Source organism: Ascidiella aspersa, chromosome 6 (genome assembly GCF_963924565.1).
Source record: "Ascidiella aspersa chromosome 6, kaAscAspe10.2, whole genome shotgun sequence".
In the NCBI taxonomy this organism is placed as follows: Eukaryota; Metazoa; Chordata; class Ascidiacea; order Phlebobranchia; family Ascidiidae; genus Ascidiella; species Ascidiella aspersa.
The window spans coordinates 11616283-11631693 of NC_139452.1; the positions used below are offsets into that span (position 1 = coordinate 11616283).

The 15411-nt window shown below is 34.9% G+C and overlaps 2 protein-coding genes and 1 long non-coding RNA gene across 3 annotated transcripts; all 3 read right to left on the minus strand.

Moving 5' to 3' along the window:
* Window positions 1-423: 423 nt before the first annotated feature.
* Window positions 424-5377, minus strand: LOC146139861 (uncharacterized). Its single transcript, XM_083391587.1, has 6 exons — window positions 5261-5377; window positions 4923-5117; window positions 3738-3809; window positions 3128-3322; window positions 1613-1684; window positions 424-607 (listed from the first exon to the last, which is right to left on the minus strand). Exons 1-6 carry the CDS (start codon window positions 5267-5269, stop codon window positions 458-460), a joined length of 693 nt encoding a protein of 230 aa, XP_083247713.1. The 5' UTR covers window positions 5270-5377; the 3' UTR covers window positions 424-457.
* Window positions 5378-5725: 348 nt separating this feature from the next.
* Window positions 5726-6391, minus strand: LOC146139862 (uncharacterized). The gene is made up of 3 exons (XR_014501297.1): window positions 6324-6391; window positions 6018-6089; window positions 5726-5912 (listed from the first exon to the last, which is right to left on the minus strand). It is a non-coding gene; the product is annotated as an uncharacterized LOC146139862 (long non-coding RNA).
* A 1292-nt stretch (window positions 6392-7683) lies between these two features.
* Window positions 7684-13466, minus strand: LOC146139863 (atlastin-like). Its single transcript, XM_083392538.1, has 7 exons — window positions 13248-13466; window positions 11170-11340; window positions 10502-10636; window positions 10050-10217; window positions 8914-9130; window positions 8513-8697; window positions 7684-7779 (listed from the first exon to the last, which is right to left on the minus strand). The coding sequence occupies exons 1-7, from the start codon at window positions 13464-13466 to the stop codon at window positions 7684-7686; spliced, it is 1191 nt and encodes a 396-aa protein (XP_083248664.1).
* Window positions 13467-15411: the final 1945 nt, after the last annotated feature.

Sequence of the window (15411 nt, forward strand, 5' to 3'; positions counted from 1 at the left end):
GGTGTTTTCTTTAAATTAACCTTAATTGATTGCTGTGTTCATCTAAAGCGAAATTTTAATACGAGACAGGTTAAAAAAAATTGCAATTGCGCACAACCGTGCTTCATCAGGCCAATATATTCGAATGAAAAAAATTAAATCTTCTAAAAATCTGTTAGTATGACGAACTTAATTATACCTTTAATTTGGGCCGATATTTTTTAATAAAATTATGTTTCATGTACAAAATATAACATACGCTGTCAAATTTAAATACCACTCCGGTGTACAATAAATATTGTATAAATTCAAAAGTTCGAATCGTATCTGTTTCTCAAAAAAACTTTTTTGTTTTAAGTAAGCATACATGTATTATACAAAAAAATGTGTGAACCGACCATCAATCTGTATTTTATTTTAAAGGCATTGGTCACCGTGTTACGTATATTCTTTTGACGCGTCGACTCGTACAGCTCACTCATCTTGTGTCGGAGGTCTTTCCTCGATGGTCAAACTCGATGAGTGGTTCCTTTTGTTCTATTAGAATGTCGTATTCCTCAAGAGCCCATTCAAGCTGCTTGCGATGACGTTGGTATAAATCATTTTCTTTCTCACATGGCAACTTTGGCTTAACACGAAAACGAGATTCTTAAATTAGGCGCTTAAAAGTAACACTCTCTTGTGCAAATCATTCTTTAGGGTTAAAAATTTAAATAATTTTTGGCGTGTTATAGTCTAAATAAGTGGTTCTCGGGGGAGACGGGGATGCGAACATTTTCTGCAAAAAGTGCGCACATTTTTGAAGGCAGTTTAAAATATGCGCACATTTTTTGCACATTTTGGCGTGCACATTTTTGCGCACATTGTGCAAAATAACGCCACGTCCCCTGTTGTCTCGGGGGTCCGCAAAACGTTTTCAGGGGGTCCGCAAAAACGTTTAAATATACCTTTATTAAAATAATTAACCCTTGGAAACATGCTTGCTCACAACCGAGATCAGTGACAAATAACATTGAAACATTTTATTAATCGCATTGAGTATGACATAACACTTCCATTGTGATGTAACACAAATATAGTGTAAAACGGAAGCCAGCATTACAACAGCTCACTTGTACTTGATTTTTGTTTATGTTTTTGCTTTCGTTCGTAAAGATGACATGTGTCTACTCTATATAGCATTGTTAAAACACAACCACGCATTTTAAGACTTGATTTATAGTTGCAGCAGCAGAAATAACAATAAACGTGACATAATTTTGACGTGGTCTGTTACTTTACCAAGCATAGGTGCACTAGGCCGACATACTGATTTACTAAAAATAACCAATTGCAGATGTTACACCAGAAATATGTAAGGGGTCCGTCACTAATCGAAAGCATCAAAAAGGGCCGTGGGTACAAAAAGGTTGGAACCACAGGTCTAAATTGTTTGCGCAATTTTATAAACATACATTATGCGCAGCGAGAAGTTACGATTTTGATATCCTTGTCTGGTACAAATAAATAAATGGATTAATGAAAATTGGTTAAATACCTATAACTTGGTAAGTCATGGTTAGCAACAAATGTTATTAACAGAATTCAACAACAAACAATCAAAGTAAAATTAAACCGTTTATGGAACACTTACTTCTCCAAGCTCTTTTCGATAGCAGTGATATGTACGCTGTTTCGTATTTTCGAATGTACTGCAACGTTTTTGCTAAAAGTAAATAACAGCAAAGATAAAATGCAATTGGGTTTCTATTTCAAAAGGCATATTATAACATTTCCATTTTTAGGCTAACAACAAGCCTAGAAAAAAAATTATGCTTAAGTGGAATTAATGCGAATTCATTAATAATTACTAATTAATTTTACTTGGTACAGAATAAAGCTCGTTTCTATAACTCTGTTAACAAAGTTTAGCGCAGTGAGGAGTGCATTAGGAAAGTTTTTGTGTCTTCCCGAGTGTGGTGGTAACTTTTCACTTACGCAACCCGTTACTGTCCATCTGGTCATGTTACTTATATTTTGCTGATTAAATTAGTAGTACACAACCAATATCAACTAAAAAGTAAGTAGTACAGCACCAAACTAAAAAGTAGTAGCACAGCACCAATATCAACTAAAGAATCTCAATCTGACTTTGTAGCAGAAACAAGGAAATTACGAGTCGCCGCCGACATCCGAAACTTAGGGTCGCTCATCGTTGCGCACCTGATGCTGGCATAAATCAATATATTAACCCAAACAATTGTACCGACCCAGTTACCCAGTTAAAATAACAATAACGCACACTTACACTTATTTTGTTTGATTCCAGTACATTAGTACAATACAACCAGTATGGCAGAACGCTGGCGACTTGACGACTATGTCGGCCAACGAATCAGACAAAAAAAACATTAAATTGGTGCAAAAGAATATCTTTATAAATTTTTGATTTTTGCAAAGATCTATTTAACAAGAAAATGTATTGTTTTTTCACATATTTATTCTCATGGTTTTTAAATCGATGATGTGTATAGAACATTCCGTACTACATTTGCCGGAAATATATATTTGGTTATAAAAGGCATTTGGAAAACAAATATATCGCCTAAACATGGCAAGGTTTAAACACCGCCTTTAACTGAAAGGATAAGACCAAAAACAAAGAATTTGGATCAAAAATGCTTGGCTGGCAAGATTTTGCTAACCTGGATACAACTAAATGTTTTAAATAAAATTTATTATGAAGGGTAAAGCTCAAATATAATCATCTGGTTGGAAGTTTTTATACATCTATATAATATGTAATCAAAATTTCTGAAATATTTTAAAAGTGTAGCCTGTACCTATAGATAGACGAATCGGGGTCATGGCAAATCTAGGGTTAGATCCAATAAGAAAAGAAAACAAGGCTATGTCCTCCCAAACTATTGTCATAACAGTTTTGACCACATAAATACAAATATTTCTTGCTAATCTTGTGTATTTTACCGCTCCGCAGAATTGTTTTCAGCTCCTTTTCCTGTCGGCAAATAGCCTAGTAAAGGTATTTAGAACTAATTGGTGTTGCACAATACGCTCGAAGGTTGCTGGAAATTCTCACGCTGGATAAGTATGCTTCATACTTAAGATTAGAATTGTTAAAAAGCAACACCGCCCCAAACATACACACCTTTCTGGCATCATTTTTGTTCTTTATTTGCTCTAGGGAGTTGTCTAGAAAGTCATCTAGTTCAACCAGGCATTTACCCACAAAATCAGGACCTTTTGTATTATGCAAAGAAAGAATTGCTTGTTTGGCTTGCAGCTTTGCCTTTTTGTGAGTTTTGTCGATCAACTTATCATCAACGTATTCTGTTCCGCAACCCTAAGAATGCAAAGCAATTACCTATAGCCAATTTTTATTTAGAACGTTTATGATCCTAGGAGTCGAACATTTATATTTTTCCCATTTGGTTATTAAATGATACTAGACGTATATAACTATATAGACCAGGGGCGTGCAACTGTTTATCGCAACGGGCTATTATGTATAGTTATGATGGTGCTGCGGGCCAGACAACTAAAATGCACACTATGACGCAATAATGGAGGTTCGCTCAGTGGACGCAATACTAAATGAAAAATACCAATTATTCCGTTACAAATAACTTCTTAAACAGTGAAAAGTATTACAACGAATGGGCTACTTGACGGAGTCTGTGCGGGCCACGTAATATAGGTAGCGCGGGCCGTGCTGTGGCCCGCGGGCCGTATGTTGCACGCCTCTGATATAGACCCACCTCATTCATGGCAGAGATGTAGATATCTTTAGCACGTTTCATTTGCTCTAGCATATTTTGCCCTTCTAATTTCTGCAAAAAAAAAAACGATTTTGTTTCAATTATCTTGGCCACAAGCTTTTTGAATTCGAGTAATGTCGTATTAACTTCATAATTTATTTTTAAACGTGTAAGCTAGTGGTTCTTAACCCTCTTATTCACTCGCGCCCTTTCATAATTGTCCTGTGTCTTGCGCCTCCTTAGATATTAAACAATTATCATCCTAAAAACATTTTCGTATTTTCTGATATCGATTCCATATCAGTGGGACTAAATGAAAATACACAAGCAATTGCAATCGCTCGAAGCGCGAAAAATAATGCGTTTATTTGTTTTAAATTATGTAAACTTTCATAAAGGAGAGATAACGCATTGGGCAGCACACAAAAAATGGCTCGCACCTGGTATATTGTTTTTTTATCAAGTTTATTTTGACAAAAAGGTTGTGAAGGCATTGACTCCACAGGTGTAGCGAAACCACGTAAAAATGTCGCCCAATATGCGCAAAAAATAAAAATTGCGCTGATCGTGTCTAAAAGGTGGGATGACATACAATGCAAAGCTATGTTGGAAATTGCAATACAAATCGCGCAAAGCAATCTGAGTTTCCCCAATTTGTGATATATGTATGATAGGTTCTCGCGAAGCGCCAAAACTATTCGCAGTTGTGTTGTTAAGTTTGTGAAAAGGATGGCATGGTGTCCAAATCCTGTGCTAAACTTAGTTCTCCATCAACCATGTACTGATTTGACTAAACACTGCCCAAAACAGCTGTAATAAATAGCAAATATTGCTTTAAAACTAAAAAAATACAATAAAACATAGTAGCCCAAAATTTGGCAAATCGCAAAAACATGATGTAGAGCAATAAAGCTGAAATAACAACAAACGCAACATGGAACAAACAAAATCATTCTAAATAGTTAACAGTTGGAGTAGAGCTCGGGCATGCTAAGTGGGTTATTGGTTGGTGAAGAACCACTGGCGTAAACCTATTGTCTAAATTAAATATCACGCAAATTTTTATAATAAACAGACACGTTTCCTGCTTTCAAATTACTTTTTACATTTAACTTGTTAGCAATGTTTAAAAAACTCTTATTTATTCGTGTTGGAATTAATATTAGAATACAACTTATCAGAGACCTCATATTGTTTGTTGTTTTTCTTGAATCTGTTTCCTTCGGTGAAAATTTTTGAAATCAATTCCTGTCGTTTATCTTTTCCCAACAAATGGTTGCTTACTCCAGGTGAAGAATCGAACATCTGCAGTGCCCTTTCTTTTGACGACTCGTGCAAAGATGCTATTCGATCCTCGGACATGAAGCGGTCATTACAGTCCTTTAAGTAGTAGTGCAGTACGAATAGGTGAAATGTAAAACATTGTTTAAAAAAATAAGTGTTCATCTCATTTTGACAGAATACAGTTGAGCGTGGATATAGTCCTATAACTCTCTGTCGAATAAACAGGAATCTGAACCAACCTCTTCCATTAGGCTTCGATATTCTCCCAACGCATTTCTTGAGGCTGTATTCAAGTCATCATGTAGCTTATCCTGCAAAACAATTCTTAGTCTTTTCAAAGAGTAAGGTTTTTTAATTCCTGACCTTTTAAATTTCCTAATGTGGTATTTACCATTTTCCTAACTGTTAAACAGAAATTGTTCCAAAGGAGAAATTAAATACATAAGAAGAATCAAAGATAAAAATACTTTTCCAAGTTTATTTTTTTTGTTTAAGAATTTTTTTTGTTTAAAGTATGCTTACCGGAAAAACATCGAATTTGATAACGACAATTTATGCAAAGGAGTAGTGTATAATCAAATTTAAAACGTTTGCGGCAACTTATTGATCTCTTATAGTGTTTTTATATAATATTGTTTCGATTCGAAACACAAAATGTTGCAACATCTATTTTGGCTATAGCAATTTATATCCAACCTGCTTAAGCTGATTTTCGGGTTGATATCGTTGATAAGTTTGATTAAGAAGGTTATTAAAGTCTTTCTGTCCTTTATGTTTTATTTCATCTGGCATTTCTCCCATTTTTTGTTTAAAATGTACAAGAGCTTCTTGTCGACAACGTTCTTCAATAGAATTCAATTGATTAACATCCACTGCCTTACCTTCGCACGACTGCAAGAGTAAATACGCAAAACGTAAAGCCGACCTTCACCACTACCATGATATGAAACAAAAAAAAATGAAACCTAATACCCTTTAAAATAAATCAATATTTACCTTTTCAAGTTCTTTTTGATAAATTTCTGCGGCAGTTTTAACATTGCTTGTCATTTTTTTCTCCAATTGAAACTGCAAAATGCATTTTAGAAAAGTTGATTTTTATATCAGAAATAAAAAAAGACTAATAAAAAAAAAAGATGTCGTTATAAGTGGAACATATTCCCTGGAAGTGACATAATCCTCAATATTTTTTTATGTTTATCCCTACATGCTTATCATCCCCTCACCACCCCTATCGAGTAAGACCAACCACAGATAATGCAGTTTAACAACAACAACAACAACAACAATATTTTTACCCACCCGTACGAGTTTGTTTCTTTGTGTAAGCAGTTGCACATGTGTGTCCATTTCATTTTCCAAACTTCTGCTCGCGGATTTGACAAAAATGGAGTGATATCCCATCTTTGGCTCCTTGTCGTATGATTGCAACACCTCTTCTCTTATAGTCATATAAGCGTGTTGCAGCTCTGTTTCGGAGACAAGTTTATCTTCGCATATTTTCTACAGAAAGTGGGATTTGCAATTACATTAAGTAACGAATATTTTAAGCTTTACGCAACACAAAACTTACCATTCCCATTTTTTCCTTAAATTCACGCAAGAACTTTTTTTGAGATGCTTCACTGGATGCCTTTACGTTTGCCTTAATAAAGCGACAATAATGGGTTAATTTCAGGAAATCAAACTTTTCGGGTTGAAATAGTTTTTTGGTAAAATGATTTAGCCGCGCTTTCGTTCCAAAGAAAATTAAAATATCTAGTTCAGCTACAGTTTAACAAAAATTATTTTGCAACCCGTGGACAAAGTAGCCGTTGCAGCTTAAGTAAATGCTTTTGGGTGACAAACTGTTAGTCTATAGCTTACATATCTAGAATAGAGGTATCCTGTGCATATACTGAAAAGAAGCTTTTTAGGTACTTATTTCTTTTATTCGACGTTTCAGCTACCTATACAGGCTGAAAATTAGGAGATCTTATAATAAACGTTATTTAAAACCTTTTTCTTGCATATATCAACAAACAATATTTACGAAATATTTTACGAAATATTTTTACGAGAATTTTGAACATGTAGCAAAACTGAAGGGAACCGTTTTTTGACAGCACGTTTGGTTTAGGGAACTTGAAAATATTTGCTTGAGTTCCGGTTCGTTCATTGAAATCTTTTGTTTTCCATTTAAGTTATATGGTTTTACATATCCCGTAAATCACTCTTTTTTGCTTGAGTTTTATTTAAAAATTGATCCTTAAAGCGCTATTGTTATAGTTTATAAATAAAATAAAACTTTACAATAAATAATTTAACTTGAACATAGAATTATTGGACTAAACAACAAACCAAGTAAACACTTGACCACAGAAGAATTTCCTAAGACTCTAGGCGGGAAAAGACGTCCATATATGGTTTGGAGCAAGGGTGCCCAAACTTTTAGCTGTTGACGGCCGCTATAACCGTCTTTATTGATCGCACGGCCGCCAGTAAATTTGTTTTCGAGATGCCGTCAAAAAGTTAAGTCATAACGTGACGTCATAGAACAATTAACATATACTTGCTGTTCTCTAATGATCTCGTGCAAAAATCTAGAACTGAAATGTAGTCTAATCGCGCGAAGCGCAAAAAATGTGGCATTACTGGTATAATTATTGGGTTTTTGAAAGTGTCACGTGACGCAGCTAGCCGGATGTTCGTCAAAACGGTGCGCATGCACTTCCACGGTGGTACCAAGTTCGATGACCTGGGACTCTGGGTCTACTGTCTGTGGGTTATGATATATTTTTTTATAGGTTTTGGCCTATTAACGAACTACATACTTTTAGCGTCTGGACATTTAATCCTCAATGTATCTTCTTTCCCTCCATGAGCTAAATACAAGTTTAAGAAGCAGTCACACCATTTTGTTCGCTTAAACACGGCTTTCTGTAACTACCGCTCAACCTTTCCCACACTTTTGCCTCAATTCCACTGATAACTCGCATTACCACATGCCTGCTTAGCCGTTAATCATGTATCATCAATTCTTATATTATATTTATGTGAGATCACCATTCAGGTTGATACATATCTACTACGCTGATTTATTTTTGCGTCAGTCGCACAAATTTCTAATCTGCTTTTAGCATATCAACCATAAACTCATGGCAGCACGGGCAAGGCCGCCAACATATGTTTGTTAAAATATGTGTTAACGACCGCATAATTATTCATCGACGGCCACATGCGGCCGTACGACACTTGTTTTAGAGGTTGCTTTTATCAATTTTCAATCGGGTTTTGATAGAAAGCCTTTTTGTGGTCTTATGCTGATTGTGCGACCCCGCCTGGCAGACATAAGATCATCGTGATAACAGGCTTCACTGTAAGTTGGAAAAATGTCTAAAATATTTGGAGTATCGAACCTACATTACATAGATTTTTTTATAATTATCCCACGCTTTAGTGATAAATAAAAAATAAAAATGTTTTAAGCATTAAATGAGTCATTAGTTTACCTCCCAAATGGTTGTAACTTCTGGCATTTTTCCGCTTTCGAAAACGTCAAAGTAGGCCAGAGCGAAGGTGACCACTTCGTATCCTGATGCAACTTTTCCGTTAAATGTTTTTACGGGAATGTTGTTTGGTGAAAATAAATGTTTCACCAAACTGTCAGTAAATTCCAGGAAGAGCGGTTTAACGTCTAGTTTTGAATGCAAAAAATAATTTTATAGTTTGAAATGTAAGGTATATATTTAAAAGACAACCGGGGTCCCTACGCAAGTACCCCAAATTATTTGTGTAAAGTGCATTCAACGCTTTCGCTAAGATGTTCGTCAGATAAGTCTGTGTGAAACAACTTTGAATAAGGTTATTTAGTTTTATTGACCGGCCATCCTACCGTCTAGTCGTAATTTACTTCCATCAGCTTTTCCTCTCACAGCTACTGTTTCTCCAGGGTGAGGCATAAGAAAACATGACATCTCTTCAAACGATTCCTTCAGGTTTCTTCTCACTGTTTTTAATTCCTTTTTACAGTTGTCCGTGCTTAGTTTTTTATGCATATATGTTCTTCCACCATCGATGCCATATTCAAAATCAGTATCTGACCAATCGCGGATTAAAAACATCAATTTCTGCAAGAAAAAGCTAACAAAATATATGTAAAGTAGCAACACGAAGCGTCCCATGATTTCTGTTATTTTCATCGTGATTATGAGAACTTACAAGGAGTGAAGTCTAATAGGGCGAAAATTGCAATATGGAAATAGACAACACTAGGGAAGAGTACAAAAATAAAGTAAAGAATCGCGTCACTAAAATATTTCATTTTATTTACAATTTTTCATGTTTAACATTATATGCCATGTCTTATTCCTAATGCGTCCTATCAACATTGCAGTGAACTAAAATCAGTTATTTATAACCATGAGGCTATTTAATAAGAATACATTGGATTATTTCGTGACTAAACGATTTTCTTTTTGAAAAATCTTTTAATCAATTTATCGTTGGTGGCCTTCCAATTGTAAATAAATGTATTTCATTTACACGATCGGATAAGTGTTACGAAACATTAAATAATCATTTTGGTAAAATGTATTTAACTGTCAGACTTGTCTCACGTTTATTTTTTTTTTAGTACCGAGAAAAACTTGTAAAATTTAGAACAAATTTGGTGTACGAAAGGTCCCCCGTATTCAATTGTTAACTTAATTATTTAAACAAATTTGCAATTAAATCACGTGACATTGAATCCGTGTTCCCGCATAACAACATTAAAAACTTCGGTACATGCTACACCAACATTAAATAGCAAACCTGAAAGCGTTGTGCCTGAGAAGGTTGTGTACTGTTTGATGCTGCCTTGCCGTAATCACAAAAAAGCTGTTAAAGGAATACATCAAAAGATTCGCCAAGTAAGTAAGTAAACATTCAGAACCTCTAACACTTAAATAACAAAAACAAATTATAAATACATAAATTAAAAAAATATGTTTAATATTTTACTTGTAGCAGTATTATTTTATATTTTGGCCTGTCGAACCTACAAACGTTAGTTCGAACCTCTAGATTCTGAAAATAATCTTCTTGTAGCTGTTGATTGATGTTAAAAATTTGCATTGAGCTCATCAGAGTACTAAATGCAAATATAACAGAGCATTGCTGCATATTTGCTTCGCTGTCGAATGAACCTTGGGTGTCCATGAGAAATATTGCCACCTTAATTTAAAAATGAAAAAAATGTATAACTTATTATGATTTTGTGCAAATTTTAAACGCTATCGTTATTTGTTTTATATATAGATCTGTCTTGTTGGATGACATTCTGATTATACGACTAAATAATATAGACAAAATTAGGCACTATATAGTCTCTTAAAGTTTTAACTAACCACCTTAACTATAGAGCATATTAATTCAAAATAAAATATATTCGAATATGTACTGAACAAAAAGCCCATAGATAAAGGAATATGTGTAACAAAGGCTCATGCACAATATACCTTTCCTTTTGAAGCAGTTTCGATATAGAACGGTTCATCCCAGATCCATATTCCAGTGGTCATGCGTTCACTGCCGCCTCTCCATCCAAAACCTTCTGTCAGCTCTTGGCCCTTTTCGCGCAACCAACCATCGTCCTAAAAAGCAACAAAAATCTTTATGGTCATTTTGAAAGAGGCAAACTGGTTAGCAAATTGGGATCTCACAGTTTAGTTCTGTGTACTTAAACTAGTGCTGACTCGTAGCGATATGACGTTCAACAAGTACATGCGTCATTGGTGAACATAGATTCTTTAAATCTATGACATCAGTATAGGTTGGAGCCCCATGATAAAGGGATATGCCCAGTTTCAATAGGGCTTTAAATTCTCTTCTGTTATTAATAATTCTGACTAAGCCAATTGCCCGGCCTAAAATATATGCGCCATAAATAATTTCACAGATAAACTAATCTTCGTGACAATTCAAAAACGATTTGGTTATTTTAAATTGAAGACAAGAAATTAAAAAGCTAATTTAGATAATCGTTATTGTAAGTTTCACAAACATTCCTCGCATTGAATCGAAGATTTATGCACAGCATTGTTCGAAGAATCATATTTGTTCGGTTGCATTTGAGTAATCGCTTGTACACTATGCTATACGAAACAACTGGCCAATGTATACGAACCCTTTGAGCTTTCTTGGATGATTGCAAATAGCGAAGAAAGAAGTTGAGCATGAAAGACTTTCCTTTGCGAAAAGCACCGGCCAACGAATAGATTGCAACAGGGGTGTTGCCAACTTGGTGGAATACACGTTTTAGTTCTTCGCGGTTTATTGAATAGCTGAATTCGTCTTCCTTGAGGCAAATTATTTAGACAGTGCTTTTAGAAGGACGGCCACATTCCGTTTGGTCTGAGAGTACGAAAAATACGCCTGGATCCGTATATTTTGAAGATTAAGTTTAACACAATGAAACGCTAATCACGACATGGGTTTTGTTTAAAGTTCGCATTTACAGTATTTGTATTTGAATTCATTTTGTGTGAATATTGTTTTCACTTAACCCAGCAAAAATGCGGTAAGGTAACCAAAGACCCGGCATTAAAATGAAGTACGCGTCAGATCGCCAAAATAGCTTAACATTAGTCATTGAAAGGAAAAACAAACTATTGACGAATTAAACAATGATATTTTATATGCATTTTGCAATCCACTTTATGAGTAGGTTTGTCCCTAAACAATTACCAAGGTTAATTACTTATTTAGAGAGCCTGACAACACTTTAAGTAGGCCTACCTGTTTTTTGCCAACCCCGGGCTGCTAAGTTTGTTGATGGTTGGAAAGAGCGCTGATGTTCATATTTTTCATATTCAGAATGTGCTGTTAATACAAATAGTTAAAATCTGGGCAGAAATTTGCGCAAAGTGTACAAAATTACAGCGTGGTGCATTAATATGTATACCAGTCAAATATCCCGCGTTGCTCACGATATATCTACTAATGTACTATTTTCAAGTTTAATACTATGTAGCTTACTTCTGATGACAAAAATAGCTACGACCACCATTGACATGAAGTAATTAACGTTGAAATAATAGATAAAGTTTACAAAAAAATCCAGTGAATGGCTTGACGAAAACTGTTTATTCGTTTGAGCGAAGCTGCTTCTTAAAACGATGAGCGATCGGGAATTAAGCCGGTTTACGAAAAGGCAACCCCTACTTACAGTTTTTTCTTATGCCCACCTTCTTTGTTCTGTCTGACTAATCCAGTCCCACTAAATCTGTTTGGCTTCCTCCTATAAGTACATCCAACAAACAGGAGGTCCAATAGACATTTTTTTCAAATTAAACATTGATAATGTTTCGTGGTATCAGAATGACTTTATGATTAATGCTTTTATAAATTGAACGATAATTAAATGATTTTTTAACAAAAACTCAAAATATTTCCCAAAGAAACGAATTACTTTGATTTTTCCTATTAGTATCATATTCATATAATTATAATTTCAATATACGATACTTGAATATTAAAAACATGGTAAAAATCAGAGGCCGATCGAGGAATTTTGTTTTTGTAGGCCATAAAAGAATTAAGGAATACGTCATAAAGCTACGTAAAATCGTGAAGTCACAAGTTACGTCAAAACGTGACGTATTTTCATAATAAGGAGACGGAAGAACCTCGCGCAGCTTTAAAAATGGTCACGTACCCCTCACCCGGAATCCACCCCTGGTAATAATAAACTTGCATACAAACTCACCTTCATTGTCGGAAAAGTCACACAATGCAGAGTTAAAAGAACTGGGGCTTCTCGATGATGAACGCTGAAAAAGCACCATTTGCTGTCGCCAGTTTTACGTATTTTAGCTTTCTTAAAAACTTGGAATTGAACTGAATTTTGTTTAATCAATTCAGGTTCTGTTCACACTTGATATTAAAATAGGAATTCATTCTAATGAGAATATGGGTTTTGTGCGCATTTCAAACATTTTGTTTTACACAATTTATACTTAAAAATTTCTTTTTTTTAGTCAGCCTCATCTGACTAAAAATTCGCTTCATCTGATTGAATGAAAATGACGTTAAACAGTGTATTTACCGCCAAATAGATCTTAACTAAAGTTAGAGCACACAGGCTGTTTACAAATGAGTTTAGAATTTATAAATTGCTAAACATTGAGATTTGTTATTAATTTGTCAAATTGTTACCACAAGAATTATCTATAGTTTCAAGTGTGATGGCCATCGCTAACATACCTGATATGAATCTTTGGTTCCTAATTTGTTTTCACTCTTATACTGCTCAAAGCACTCTGCAAGGTTGTCAACGAGCATTGTTTGAAACTCAGCGACCATTGAATTTGCGATCCCATCGGTATCTTCCCCATAACGTTTCAGTGCATTCAGCTCGCAGTTTTCCTTCAACACATTGTCGTCTATTCTCCTATTACTGCCCTGAGAACGTTTAAGCGACATTGCTTGTTACACACAGACATTAAATGTCATTACTTATATGCAGGAAAAAGCATGATTACATGAAAATTAATGCGAGAAAAAGTAAGAAAAAATCTAAATATCGTATTTAATTAATTGGGAGTTAAATTTTATTTGATTAAAGTTTATTGGATGTTACAAATTTGTTCTTCGCCTTTATAGACATTTAATCAAACTTGAATTTAATTTGACGTTGCTTATAATGCAATGGCGCTTGATTTCTTGGGTGCTTGTCAAAGGAGATTAACAGAGCGACAACTTAACAAAACAAAAAAAAAATATTGGACTAAATAATATTGGACTACGGCTTGTACCAATCAGGTCCGGGTGAAACACAGTCATGAGGAGAAATATACAGGCAACAGTAGCTAGTTCGGTGCTTCGCTCAGTGCGCCACATAAGCATTATAATTGTCGCCCTATAGTTTCCATCGGTAAAATTTATTATTTCGCTTAGTTACCTAGTATTGCTGCCTTAGTTTCATTAGGTGAAAAGTTATCTCAGTTGTGTATATAAAAGCCAATTAACCACTTGGCGAACCAAGAATTTTAAGAGATAACAGAAGTAGAAAGTAACGTAGGAACTTTTTTTACCAAAACGATTTATGTATTGGACAATTATGTGCTGAAATTCTAACAGAATGAATATCAGCAATTAAGAATAACTGCATTTTGAGCAGTACTTCCTTTTCAAAATTTTATTAAAAATAAAACTTTTAATTCGAAGCATATAAATAATTCATAGAGAAAGGGCCACATATTTAGGACGCCAAATAGACGCCAGAATGAAAACAGAAAAACAACTACCCTTAAGAAAACTAAAGTCATATAGTTTTCAAACTCCAGCACTAATGTGTCGCATTTACCTAAAATGCATTCCAGGATGCGTATGACAAATCGTACGCGCGAAGGCCAGGAAGAATACAGTGCGTTTTAAGCCATAGATGTGTTACTTTAAGAAATGGACCGCATTATACACGGTAAAGCGCGAAAAAACGCATCATGAATTTCGGAGTATTCAATGTCGACCGTATTATGTGTTAAGTTCATTAACAAAAAAAAAGAAACCTTAAGTCACCGTTTTCAAAATCGAGCACTAATGTGCCACTTTAGTAAAAAAAGTGTACGTACAAAGCCTGGTAAGCATACAATGTTACAACGACCCTAGGTTTATGGACGAAGCACGCTACCGCTGAGTCACTCTGTCGTCGAACGACGTTTGCTTAAATTTAAAATATATCGTCTACTGACGTAACGTTCAGTATTTCCGCAGTTCCAAAGAAAGAAATGGATTTGAAAATTAACGTTGAGCATACAGTTAAAAACGAACTTTAAAAAAACGTTTGCCCACCCATGTGTTGTGATATAGTTGTTCAGATATAATGACTTCACGCAATTCATCTACGGTGCATTCGCACAGTATTATTTGTTCAATTCGACAAATGTAATCCAACGCATGTATGTTATCTAATTAAAGCGTTATTGTAAATGTGCTGTAAAACTCTGTTCAAGAACAACTTTAAAGTTTCCCCGTTTCGCAACACCTTCAAGAAAAGATAAGACAGACTGTCGAACAGGAGACGTTTAATTGTAAGCACTGAGCAGTGGTGAAAGTAAGCCGAATAGCGTTCTGGTATAATTTTGCGGATAGACTGAACCGGTGTATATTTTGTTTCACCAGCCAATTTTCCGATCTCTTTAGGACATTCTCTTGAATGCATTTAAAATAAGATTTCAGTTTCATGTATGTGCACAACATCGAACAATAACTTTAAGTAATCTTTGGTCACTTGTTTCAGACGTTCCATTATGATGTAACTTGGTTTGTGTTACTTAAGATCCAATGGACCACGTTACAAAGACTGTAAAGCGGGACATGAAACGCATCGTGACCTTCGGTATGTTCAATGTGGACCGTGACATATGTC